General features: G+C 40.8%; 2 protein-coding genes across 5 annotated transcripts in view; one reads left to right on the forward strand and one right to left on the reverse strand.

Annotated features, from left to right (window-relative positions):
- The window catches only part of SF3B1 (splicing factor 3b subunit 1), a 53,846-nt gene extending 40,773 nt beyond the window's left edge, over nucleotides 1–13,073 (reverse strand). For 2 of the 4 annotated variants that reach the window (XR_006656072.3, XM_045198603.3), the window contains exon 1: nucleotides 12,865–13,073. The gene's annotated coding sequence lies outside the window, so the exon portion shown is untranslated. The remainder of the gene's footprint in view (nucleotides 1–12,864) is intronic. The other 2 variants (XR_008426202.2, XM_024563709.4) reach the window with 2 other exon arrangements.
- Nucleotides 2,524–7,499, forward strand: LOC112307635 (large ribosomal subunit protein eL36-like). Its single transcript, XM_045198135.2, has 2 exons — nucleotides 2,524–2,543; nucleotides 6,334–7,499. Exons 1-2 carry the CDS (start codon nucleotides 2,524–2,526, stop codon nucleotides 6,692–6,694), a joined length of 381 nt encoding a protein of 126 aa, XP_045054070.2. The 3' UTR covers nucleotides 6,695–7,499.
- Nucleotides 13,074–13,165: the final 92 nt, after the last annotated feature.

Here is a 13,165-nt window from a genome sequence, read left to right on the forward strand (position 1 = left end):
TTCTATTGATTATGTTCCAGTTAAAGGTGAGATCATATGGTATTTGTCACTTCACATTTAATGGTAATTAATCACCCTGGGCTTTTCAGTGTCTTTCTCCCAATATCCCAGCAGGAGCTATTAGCACTTCATCTACCACCAGTGACAGGGTCCTCACTGGCAGCCAGACTGCAGGTGACCCAGATAGAAAAATACCATTTTAGAGTTTGCTTTCTTGGATCACAGGTTGGGTTCCCTAAGAAGCAGACTCTGAGATGGAGGTTTGTATGCAAGAAGTTTGTTGGGGTATCCTCAGGATCAACACCTTTGGGAGACAGAAGGAATCAAAACTGAGCAGAGGATGATGTTGAATTGCCACCTAGTTGCAACGAAGACCTCAACCTATTCCACAGAGAACTCTGGAGATGGGGTGGCCCTTCAGAGTTGTCCTAAACTGGGGCAAGGGAGTTGGGATTTTATACCCCCATAACAAGATTTTGTACGTGAGCTTCCCCAGGAAAGGGCATGACCTTGGGAGAGGCAGGTCTTTTTTTACCTACAAGTAATACCCAGAGAAGGATGCATCAGAGAGCTGTCACCAACAGAACACCCAACAGTTCTGGTTATGAGAGGAGAAAGAAAGGAATCTGGGCAGCCCACCATAACATTCACCTCAAGTATACAGTACAAGTGTCTTCCGTGAAATGACAATGACGCAGCCAGAGAGAGGATGACACTCTCCCCTAAGACTATGAGCCTCAACGAAGTAGTTTGGGCTTTCACAAAGGGATGAGTAAATAATGGTCTGAAAGCAGTGGTAAGGAGTGAGGGGCACAATGGTCCTGTTCTCTTGAACTACAAGTACACGGGTAGTACATAGCTAATACATAGGTTAGCAAATGTCCCTTCCCAAAATTCTCCAAAAACATTTTCTTTCTTGGAATGGTGATTAATCAAAAATAATTTTTATAGTCCCCTTGTTTTCTTCATGGCAATTTATCACTGGTTATGCCTCTGTAGGAGTCTTCATGTGTGGAAGTTGGCAAGGATGGAGGAGGGGGCGGCACATGAACAACTCTCAGTTCTGAAACCTTTCTTTTCCACTAATGCAATAATTCTCAAACTCTAAGAGTGCTGAAGTCCCCTGAGGACCTTGTTAAAAGTGTAGGTTGTGAACCCTAACTCCGGTATGTTTGAGATGGAGCCTAAGAGCTGATAATTCTTTTTTAAAAAATATTTATTTACTTATTTACTTATTAGAGAGAGGGGAAGGGAGAGAGGGAGAGAAACATCGATGTGAGAAACATCGATCAATTGCCTCTTGCATGTGCCCCAATAGGGGACCGAACCCACAACCTAGATATGTGCCTTGATCAGTAATTGAACCGGTGACCTTTCACTTTGCAGGATAACGCCCAACTAACTGAGACACACCAGTGAGGGTGAACTGGTAATTTCTTTACAGGTAGCCCCCATGCACTGAGTGATACTGCATATTAAAGCCTCATTTCTCATCTGTAGCTGAATTCTGGAGAGGCAAACAGACCTCCAGTATTCTGTGGTCAGAAGAAGAAATAAATGTATGCAAGTGTTCAAAAGTACGTGTCACCACCCACGTCCACTTTTAGATAGAATGTGCCTATTGGTGAGAAAGAAATGAGCAGCACAGAAGAGCTTCATAAGGGAGCCAAGACTCAGCCAAGGCAATTTTCAACCCTATAGGCTACAACACCTCCTGCGCTCTGCTGAAATAAAAATTATAGAGACTATGGCCTGATCACAGATATTTTTTTAAGATTTTACTTATTTATTTTCCGAGGTAGAAGGGAGGGAGAAGGAGAGAAATATCAATGCACGAGAGAAAGAAACATCAAGTGGTTGACTCTCGCATGCCCCCATCCAGAGACCTGGCCCACAACCCAGGCATGTGCCCTGACCAGGAATTGTGGTGAATTTTAGGTTTGTGGAACAACCCACTGAGCCACACCAGTCAGGGCTGATCACAGATATTTTGAGAAACATCAATACAATACCCTAACAAATATAAAAGAAATGAAGGCAAAAATGCTTATAATACCCTGGCTGGTGTGGCTCAGTGGATTGAATGCCAGCCTGTAAACTAAAGGGTTCCCAGTTCAATTCCCAGTCAGGGCACGTGCCTGGGTTGCAGGCCAGGTCCTCAGTTGGGGGCATGCAAGAGTCAACCACACATTGATGTTTCTCTCCCTCTTTCCCTCCCTTCCCCTCTCCCTAAAAATAAATAAATAAAATCTTTAAAAAATGCTTCCAATAAAAGATGTATTGAGGAGTAGGGAAGCTTATGAATCACAAATTAGAGGTTCCAGAACACAAAAAGTAAAGGCTGAAGGGGGAAGATCAGAGGAGATAAGCACATTATTCTACTGAGCTGTAGAATAATGAGGATATTATAATGAGGAGATAATGAGCTGAGAATAAAGAGGATGATTTTTAGAGGGGCTTTTAACTTAGAAAGTGAGCAAGAATAACAAGGAGGGGTATCTTGCTTTTAGTCTGTCAACATAAATGGTCCCAGGAATCCTCAGGTGGGTGGAGAAAGCAGGGCTAAGTAGGCAGTCAGGCCAAAATTTCCTATACCAAGGGAGAGTAAACTCTGGCCCATGGGCTGCCATCTTTTTTTTTTTTTTGTAAGAAAAAAAGTACATTCAAAAGTATATACAAAAAGATTACAACTCACTTTATTGTGGTACTTAATTACAGTGGCCTATAAGCAAACCCACAATAACTCCAAGGTATGCCTATACAACATAAAATATGCCGTTTTAACCATTCTTCAATATACAATTCAGTGTCCTTAAGTACATTCAAATCGTGGTGCAACTCTCACAAATACCTGTACCCAAACTTTTTATCACACCAAGCAGACACTATAACCATCAAGGAACAACTTCTCATTCGCCCTTCCCTAAAGCTTCTGCTAATGTCTATCCCTCTGTCTATGAATTTGCCTTTTCAAGACATTTCATATATATGAAATCATGTAACACTTGTCCTTTTGTGTCTGACTCATCGTGAATTATTTTACTTAGCATAATATTTTCAAGGCTCATCCATGTGGTAGCATATATGATAACTTCATTTCCTTTTAAAGCTGAATAATACTGTATGTATATACCACATTTTGTTTATTCATTCTTCTATTGATGGACATTTGGATTATTTTCACCTTTTGGCTATCCTGAATAATGCCGCGATGAACACAGGTGTACAAATACCTGAGTCTTTTTTTTCAATTCCTCTGTGTGTGTGAGTTGAATTATTGACTCATGATAATTCTATGTTTAACTTCTTGAGGAGCCACCAAACTGTATTCCACAGTGGCTACACCACTTTACATTACTGCAACCAATGTATGAGGAATCCAGTTCTCCACTTCTTCACCAACACTTCTTTTCTTTTTTTTTTTAATAGCTATCCTAGTAGATGTGAAGTGGTATTTCATTGTAGTTTTGACTTGCATTTCCATGTTGGCTAAGGATATTGAGTATCTTTTCACGCACTTATTGGCCATTTGTATATCTTCTTTAGAGAAATGTCTGTTTAACATTTTGTTCCTTTTTTAAGTTGGGTTTTTGTTAAGTTTTAACAGTTCTTATTTATTCTGGATACTATATGATTTGCAAATATTTTTCCCATTCTATGTGTGAAGTTATATATATACATATACACGTGTCTCTGCCCCTGGTCCCTATCAAAGCTCCTAAAACCCTTGTAAATCCCTCAGTGATAAGAGCACTGGGAGCATCTCTTGTTCTAATATTTGGTCTCTGACCCTGTCCCTGACATAGGACTTATAAAAACCTTGTGAATTCCTATGTGTAAAACCACTAGCAGGTTCTCTGGTTCTATTGAGGTGACTCTGGATGGGCTCCTGGGTGGCTCGTCAATGGGGGCCTGCTCACCAGAAAGACCAAGTCATAATTAGAAGTTTGGAATTTTCAGCCCTGACACTGCCCCCTTCTCCAAATAGGGGATAGGGGCTGGAAATGGAGTTAATAAATGATCATGCCTATGTGAGGAAGCCTCCATAAAAACCCAACAGTGTGGGGTCTGCAGAGCTTCCAGGCCAGCAAACACATCCACACCAGGAGGGTGACACATGTCAATTCTATAGAGACAGAAGCTCCTGGGCTCGGAACGCTCCTAGACTGCACCCTGTGTATCTCCATCTAGCTGTTCATCTGTATTCTTTATCATATGCTTTAATAAGCTGGAAAACGTGTTTCCCTGAGTTCTGTAAGCCATGCTAGAAAAGTAATCAAGCCCTGGCTGGTATAGCTCAGTGGATTGAGCACAGGCTTCGAACCAAAGGGTTGGTGGTTAAACTCCCAGGCATATGCCTGGGTTGCAGGCCAGGTCCCCAGTGGGGGCCATGTGAGAGGCAACCACACATTGATGTTTCTTTCCCTCTTTCTCCCTCCCTTCCCCTCTCTCTAAAAATAAATACATAAAATCTTAAAAAGTAATCAGACCTGAGCAGGGGGTCATGAGAACCTTTGATTTACAGTCAAATTTGTGGTAACCTGGAGACCTACTACTTCAGACTGTGTTTGGCAGTCTGAAGTACAGTGTGAGCAGTCTTGTGGGACTGGCCCCTTACCAGGGGGTGTCAGAGTTGAAATTACATTCGGCCCTTTGAAGGCTGATGTGGACCCCAGTGATAATGAGTTTGACACCCCTGCCTTAACCTGTGGTATCTGATGTTATCTGCAGGAAGACAGTGTCAGAATTGAGTTAAACTGTAGAACACCCAACTGGTGTCACAGAAAACTGCTTGGTGCTGGAGAAAACCTCCACATACAGTACCTGGCAATCAGTGAAGTGTTTTATGTGAGTAGCAAAGGAGATACACAGGAGAAACACAGTGGTGGAAAACTGAGTTTTTTCTCATTCTCTATGGGTTAACTTTTACTCTGTTGACAATGTCCTTTGATACAGAAACGGCTTTAATTTTAAGTCCAATTTATCTATTTTTTTCTTTTGTTGCTCATGCATTTGGTCATATCCAGGAAATCATTGCTAGATCCAATGTCATGAATAATTTAGTCTTGATACCCAAAAACAATGTATATTACAAACTATTCAAATAGCATCCTCAAAAAAGATGTAAAATGAGAAGTAAAGTTTTTCCTCACCTGTTTCATTCCTCAAAGGTTGAGTGTTTTAGGTACTCATTGATTAATGTTATACATGAACAAACACTTTCAGTATGTATATTATGTAATTTTTACACCAGGGATTCTTAATGGGAAGACTGTTTAAGAAGACGGGTGTTGGCAAAAATTACGTACTATAAGATTAAAAATTATTCCAAAAAAGAAGGAAAGAGTTCAAACATAATATGCTAATATGAATAAGTAAGAAGCTTCCTGATAAAAATCAGACTTAATAAAAAGGAAAAAAGATGAAAGAAGGCCTACATAAGAAAATTAAATCAGGAGCTCCTGGGCTGGTGAACACGTAGAAATTGGGGAGAGTGGCACACTCAGAGAACACAGCATCTCCAAACCCCTCCCCACATACCTTGCCTGCACATTTCTTCTGTCAGTCCATTCCTGAGTTATATCCTTTTATACTAAACTGGTAATCTAAGGAGGTACTGAGTAAAAATGCTGGGGAATGTGCAATATGCCTTGAAGTGCAGAAGGGAGATACTATTGCATGACTGTCTTGTCTATACACATATCATAAGACTGCACTGATAGTTGGAAGTAAATAGGTCTTGTCCTGAGCACCCGTCATACTTGTATTGTACAGGCTTTCTAATCTTTGGAAGATGCGAGAGGCTATCAGGATCTATCTCTGGGGGGGCGGGGGGGGGGGGGTAGGCGGGGAAGAAGGCATGCTCAGCCAGAAATCTGAGTTCTCTGAGACTCAGTAATAGAGATTGGAATCACACAGGGAAAAAAATATCCTGCTGAGTGAGGAGAGGGCAATCACCACAAACTCAGTGCACCAAATACGCAGATACAGGGTGCACAGGGATTTTGAAAATTCTGCATATCCCTAAGAGCAGTCATCTACATAGTAACACTGATACACACTTTTTATTCAGACACCAAAGTTGACAGACGTAAACGTTGATTTACTATTTATTAAATTCGCTAAAGCTGTACAACTAGTTGTGTTTTGATTTGTTTTTTTCAGTTTGGGATCTCTTTATTTTCCCAACATGATGTTTCTGCATTCATCCATTCTTAAATTGAAGACCACAAAATTTACTTATTATAAATTCAAGTCTTAAATGTGAAACCAAGAAATGTAATCAGGCAGTAAAACATCCTTTGAATGTAGATCGTGTTCTATTTTCCCAAGAGTAGAAAACGGACTTCTACATAAGAAAGCTAAAATAGCCCTTTCACGGCCGCAAGGAGGAACAGCAGCCGTGGCTCTCTGCTACCCCATGGCTGTGGGCTTCAACAAGGGCCACCAAGTGACAAAGAACGTGAGCAAGCCAAGGCACACCCACCGCCCATGCGTGTGGGATATGATCCGAGAGGTGTGTGGCTTTGTCCCCTATGAGCCGTGCACCTTGGAGCTGCTCAAGGTCTCTAAGGACAAGAGGACCCTGAAATTCATCAAGCAAAGGGTGGGAACACGCTTCCGTGCCAAGAGGAAGAGAGAGGAGCTGAGCAACGTCCTTGCAGCCTTGAGGAAGGCAGCAGCCAAGGACTGAGCCCCATCCCCTCTGTGTGATAAAACCTGTTTAAAAAAAAAAAAAGCTAAAATATGTTAATATGTTTAAATTAAAGGTTTATCAATATAAGAATGAAGCCAAAGAGTAAACCAAGTCATATAATTATATTTTAATTAGTTGAATCCAGGGTAGTCTACTGAATTACAATTTATTAAATATATTGTTTCCTCTTAAATAAAATTGCTCAACAGTTAATCAGCAATGAATCATCTTGTAGCTATGCAACCTTTTTAAGACATGCAACTTTTTAAAAATATGAATTATCAATTATAATTGCTGCCAGCTAAAAGAGCTTGGTTTTAATGGATTTTTGTTTTTTCTTTTATGTAATTATTGTATTGTGCTTTGCATTTTCAGGCAGTTTTCCCACATTTGGGTAAAACGTTTAGCAGGTTGTAAACTTAATAACCTAAGAAAAGGCTAAAATAAAATGTTCTTGAGTGGAGGAAAGAAATTTAAAAGTGGCAGAACTCTATCAGAATAGTGTAAGAAAGGCTAAACTTAATGAGCTGAGGCTTATAATAAAATGCTAAGGAAAATAAAAAGTCTTTTGTTTGGAGCAAGAATAATGAAACTATTTCCAGTGCTTGAGGTAGATGGTTCAATATAACAGAAGACAAAGTCAATTCCCCAAGTCTTTTGTTTCTTTCTTTTCTACTAAAAAAATAATCCCAAAACTGAAAGGGAAAAAATATAGGTGAAAGGGAAATGGGCTTAATTTAAATGAGGTGAGGCAACAGTGAAGAGAATGACTGACAGCTTTAAATGAGGGCAGGTGTCCTGGCCTAACCCAAGTACATCCCAGATGTCAACAGAACCTGCTCATGTAACAAAAGCACTTTTAAGAGCATCTCAACAAAATGTAGTACTTGTGGATGACACAGAATCTGAAACCCACATTATATACAAACTTACTAAAGAAATGTTTCACACCAAAAACATAAGATAGGGAAATAGAAATTATGTCTCAGGTTTTTTAAATGGTAATCCTAATATAAAATATTTTGTCTATTATCATCATATATTACAGAAATACCACAGAAACCCCAGTAGTTCAGCTGCTTTATAGCCCAGGGCTGGGAGAAAGACATAGAAACAATGATATTCAAAGTGGTTAGAGTAGTTAGAGACATGTCTGCAGTATTTTAAGAAGACTACAGAGATATCAAACCATGCTATCTATCACTATAGCTAATTCCTAAGGTGGGATTTCCTGGGTGGGGTGACACTGGGTCAGCCCTATAGGATGAGAAGGAGTCAGCCAGGAAGGAGGATCCTCCAGGAAAAGAGGATAGTAAAGTCAACCAACACCAGGGTTTCTGTAGAGGATCTAGAAGCAGTTCTGTTTGGCTGGATGCCACAGTGTGGCAGGGAGTAGCAAAAGGGGAATTCTAGGATTTGATAAGAGGCCAGACATATAATCATGAAAAATCCATTTTTTAAAGTAAACTCTTAATGCCCTAAACTGGTAATTTCTGGATCTGGAAAGCTAAGAACCCCTAGATAATGGTGTCATCCTTTGTAGTCCTCCCTGGATAGACAGTTATTTTGTTCAAATTTCTAGTTTGAACCACTTGTGCAAATTTCTAGTTTAATTCTAATTGAGCTGTTTTTTTTAAAGCTCATATTTTAGTATAACAAGATTGCTGCTACATCTTTCAAGAAGTCTTACGAGTAGAAAAGAGCATTCTGAAGTCAGGAAACAAGGGTTTACCTGCTGGCTCTATTGCTCTCCAGTTTGTGCGAGTTACTTGACGTTCCTAAACCTGTGTCTTGGGGTCTTTAGTAAATGTGCTGAAGGACTGAATCCAAAGGCCTCACTGCACCACCTCAGGTGAACCAACATTAATCATTGCTTCTTCCTCAGATATCTTGAGTCTACTTCATGGGGTTTGAGAGTGTGGGGGTGTGTCTCCTTCAGCTTCTCGGGTACTAGCAGCAACCAAGCAGTTCACTCCTCCCCTTGCTTCCAGCATTTCAGGACCCCTCCACCACATTTGCAAATTCTAATTCCAACTTCTTATTTCCCCAGTGCTAGGGGAGTGTGCAGAAAAGAGTCAGGGCTACCTGCTACCCTTTGAAAGACCTGCTTACAAGGTGGGTTCTTGGCTGGCATCTGGGAACTTGGAACTTGGATCCCCACCACCCACAGAACAGAAGACTGTCTCACTGTGCCTCAACTGTGCAAGCAATATGGTTTATGCTGAACATCAGCTTTCCTTGTGGAGTCTACACGATCAGCCCCCCCAAAATTCTGGGCATAGAATCTCTAATGTTGGCAACATTTCACATATCAGAACTTGTCAGAATTAAGCATGCCCTGTGTGATTCTAGGATTTCATAGGGAAAGGATCCTTGAAGTTTGTAGCTGGTTCCCCCAGACATCCCATATGCTCCTTTTCCCTTTACTGACTTTGCTCTGTACCTTCTCACTATAAAAAAATCATAGCTGCACTGGCTGGTGTGGCTCAGTGGATTGAGCACCAGCCTGTGAACTGAAAAGTTACCAGTTCAATTCCCAGTGAGGGCGCATGCCTGAGTTGAGGGCCAGGTCCCCAGTTGGGAGCTTGCTAGAGGCAACCAATCAGTGTTTCCCTCCCTTTCTCCCTCCCTTCCCCTCTCTCTAAAAATAAATAAATAAAATCTTTTTAAAAATCATAGCTGAGTACAGTTATCTGTTGAGTCCTGAGATTCCTCTTAGCAAGTCATTGAACCCACTCTTAGTCTTGGGAACATGAGGTGGTACCTACTTCTTGCAGTTACCACTACTTTATCTCAGTATCCTCTTTTTGCTTTTGTTTTTAAAGATTTTGTTTATTTACTTTTAGAGAGAGGGGAAAAGGAGGGAGAGAAACACTGATGTGTAAGAGAAACATCGATTGGTTGCCAAACATCGATTGTTCTTGATTGGAAACATCCATCAAGAACACCCCCATCCAGGAACTTGGACCGCAACCCAGGCATGCACCCTGATCGAGAATCGAACTGGTGACCCTTCAGTTTGCAGAACTCCCAATCCACTGAGCCACACCAGTCAGGGCAGTATCCTCATTTTGTCACAGTAGTTCTCCAATCCCTGTTTACCTGTTTAACAATGTCCTTATATTAAATTTTCTTTTAAAGTAACTATAATTTTCCTGACTGGTCCCTAACTGGCAAAGCCAGTCAGTGAGGACAAACTGTCTAGTTACATAATCTCCTTTGATAGTTCTATTTTTTTTTTTATCAGAAAGTAACATCTGTAACAGCAGTAATCTCTTGCAACTCAGTTCCAGATTCAGTCAAGGAAGGTGTTCTTTCAACCAAACATTCCACAAAGATAATCCCTGTATGAGATCATTGAGAACGCTAGGAAGATTATTCTATTGATCTAAAAGGTGAAAGACAGCCCTGACTGGTGGCTGGTTGTCTTCCCACGAAGTGAGAGGTTGCAGTTTCAATTCCTGGTGAGGGCACATGCCTAGGTTGCAGGTTCAGTCACCGATGCGGGCACGTACAAGTGGCAACCCATCAATGTTTCTCTCTTACCTCAATGTTTCTATTCCTCTCTTTCTCTCTTCCCCTCTAAAAATAAAATTAAATAAATAAATAACAGGTGAAAGACAGAAAAAAATGTATATTTAGTTTTTATTATGGAAGATTTCAAACATCTGTAAAAATTAAATCTAATACTATTATAAACTTTCCATGCACCCATCATCCCGTTCAATAATTATCAACAAATGATCGATTTTGTTTCATTTACTTTATTCCTCTGCCCACACTGGATCACTGGATTACTTTAAAGCAAATTGCAGACATATTTAACCTATAGAATCTTCAGTAAGACTCTCTATGGGAAGTAAAAATTTCAGTTGAATTTCCCAGTCTTGTACATACCTTTTTAGTTACTTCAAAACAAAAGCCAAATAATGCCCCTTAGATCTTTTAACTCTACAACAGTCCCCCTTTCCTCCTTCTTTTCTTGGCATTTATTTGAAGAAATTGGATCATTTGTCTGATAGAATTTCCCATATTCCGTGTTTTGCAGATTGTGTCCCCTTCATGTCATTTAACATGCCCTTCTATTTCCTGTGTAAACCAGCACATCTAAAGGTTTGATCAGATTCAGGTTCAGTTATTTTGGCTAGAATATTTAATATGTGTGTTGTGTAAAATATATTTCTGACAACACAGTGGGTTTGGACTCTAAGATACTGCTTCCCATAGGGCTGGGCTGTTTCAATTTACTACCAATCTTTTCATATTCTATAGACAGACCTTTTAATCCTCAATTTATGAAAGCACTGTCATCTGAAACAGAACAGAGTTTATTATCACCTTTAAGCTTATGACATATTATTCTTTGCTGAGAAGTCAAATGAATACCATACACTGTCGTCTATTATAAAGATTCCTTTATTTTCCTTTAAAATTGTTTTTTTTTAAGGGATATATTTATTGATTTGAAAAAGAGAAAAACATCGAGTGGCAGAGAAACACTGATCAGTTGCTTCCCAGACACACCACAACAGGGACTGACCCGCAACCTAGGTACGTGCCCCAACTGGCAATCAAACCCGAAACCTTCTGGTGTATGGGACGATGCTCCAACCGAGACACCTGGTCAGAGCTTAATTTTTTATTTTATTAGGAAACTATTCAACTGGGTCACCCAATTCAGTAGGCATTTTCATATGTCTGGGAAGAGTTGAATGAGAAAGTGTCTGGTGAATTTAATAAAAAGAGGCCTTATATTAAGTATATAAGTACATCATGTACTGTACTAAACATGTTTAACAGGACTTCTAGTTAAAAATACCAATAGTTTGAAAAAAAAATTAGTAGGAAGTGACAATATAATGCCTGTATTTTGTAGGCACTGGTAACCGCTGTGGTTTTTCAGCATGGAAGTTATATGATGAAAATGTTAAAGGAAGACATTACTGGAAATATTCAGGATTTAAGGCAAGAAGAGCAGGGATTGGGAATTTAAAGGTAATCTGATATAAAATTGTTTGGATACAGTTACAGAACCACCTGAATCGACAAGGACATCCTGTGCTGTATTTAAAAGTGTCTGACAAACTTTATACTGGGGATTTCAACTCTCTACACAAAGCATCTAGTAAGGGGTGACTACAATGAACAAAGCAAGAGTAGAAAATAACAATCATACACGTACACAGAAGCTAATATTTCTGTAAATGTAATTAGGATCAAGTCACTATTCTGCCCTCAAACTCAAATGACTTCCCTTTACACTTGGAATAAAACCCAAAGTTGGTACCATGACCTCCCAGGCACTCTGACAAAGCCCTCACTATCTGTGACCTCGAGTGCGGCCCTTCTCCTCACTCACTGTGATCCAAAGCCCTTGCTCTTTATAAAACAGGGCAAGGTTTTCCCGCCTGGGTCCTTTACACTTGCGCAGGCCTCCACCTGAAGTAACTTTCCCACCAAATATTCACACAATTCTCTTCCTCACTTCATTTAGGCCTTTGTTCAGTATCACTTCCTCAGAGGCCTACCTGACCACCCTACATAAAATAGCACCTCACCTTACCCCTTTCCATCTCCTTACTCTGCTTTACATTTTTCTACCGCACATGATTTTATCTGACGTATTGCATGCTAGTTAGTGGATTTCCCCCTCTAAAACTAAGATCTATAACGGCAAAGACTTTTTGTTCATTTATACAGCACCTAAAGCGGCAAAGAGTAAGCGCCCCCAAAATATGTTTACTACAGTTCATCAGCTAGTATTTCATTTACTCCGCAAAACTGTATGCAGTAGGCAGTATTGCTATCCTCAGTTTACAGGAAACTGTGATGCACACAGGTTAAATAAGGACCTGGAAACAAAAGGAGGAGAAAAAAAATGTCAGGACTTGATGATGGATTCCTGAATGGGTGAATCAAAGCAAAGGTATCTTGTTTGTATGGAATAAGAGAAACCCAAACGATGCGCGAACACCAATTTAAATGTTGGTTACTTACAAAGCAAGCACACAGAACCTAAGTCCGTCCCCTAAGGACGTGACCTTATGTTACCCTCAGGACAACCCCGCGGGGTAAGTACGGCGGGTATTGTTAGACAATCATTAACAGCAAGATTGACGGCCAGACTTGCCAGCCTGGAGCGACGGCCAGCCCGGCTCAGCACTCACCGGTTTGGACAGTTACATAATTAACACAGACAACCGACTTCCTTCCTCCTTGGGATAAACTGACGAGCCGGACCTCGCGACCGAAAGTAGTGCCCAAAGAACCGCGGCGGTTGACGAATCCCGGCAAGAGTTCCAGCGCGAGACGTAGGGCAAACGGTCACTGGGTCCTACGTGCGGCGCGGGAGTGCGCGGCGAGAACCTGAGGCGGGCGGAGGGAGAGGGTGTGTCAAGGCATTCCAGCGCTCCCTCTGATTGGCCGGCTGGATGACGAGCCCGTTTTACGCTCGGGCCTAAGGCGGTG

Source organism: Desmodus rotundus, chromosome 2 (genome assembly GCF_022682495.2).
Source record: "Desmodus rotundus isolate HL8 chromosome 2, HLdesRot8A.1, whole genome shotgun sequence".
In the NCBI taxonomy this organism is placed as follows: Eukaryota; Metazoa; Chordata; class Mammalia; order Chiroptera; family Phyllostomidae; genus Desmodus; species Desmodus rotundus.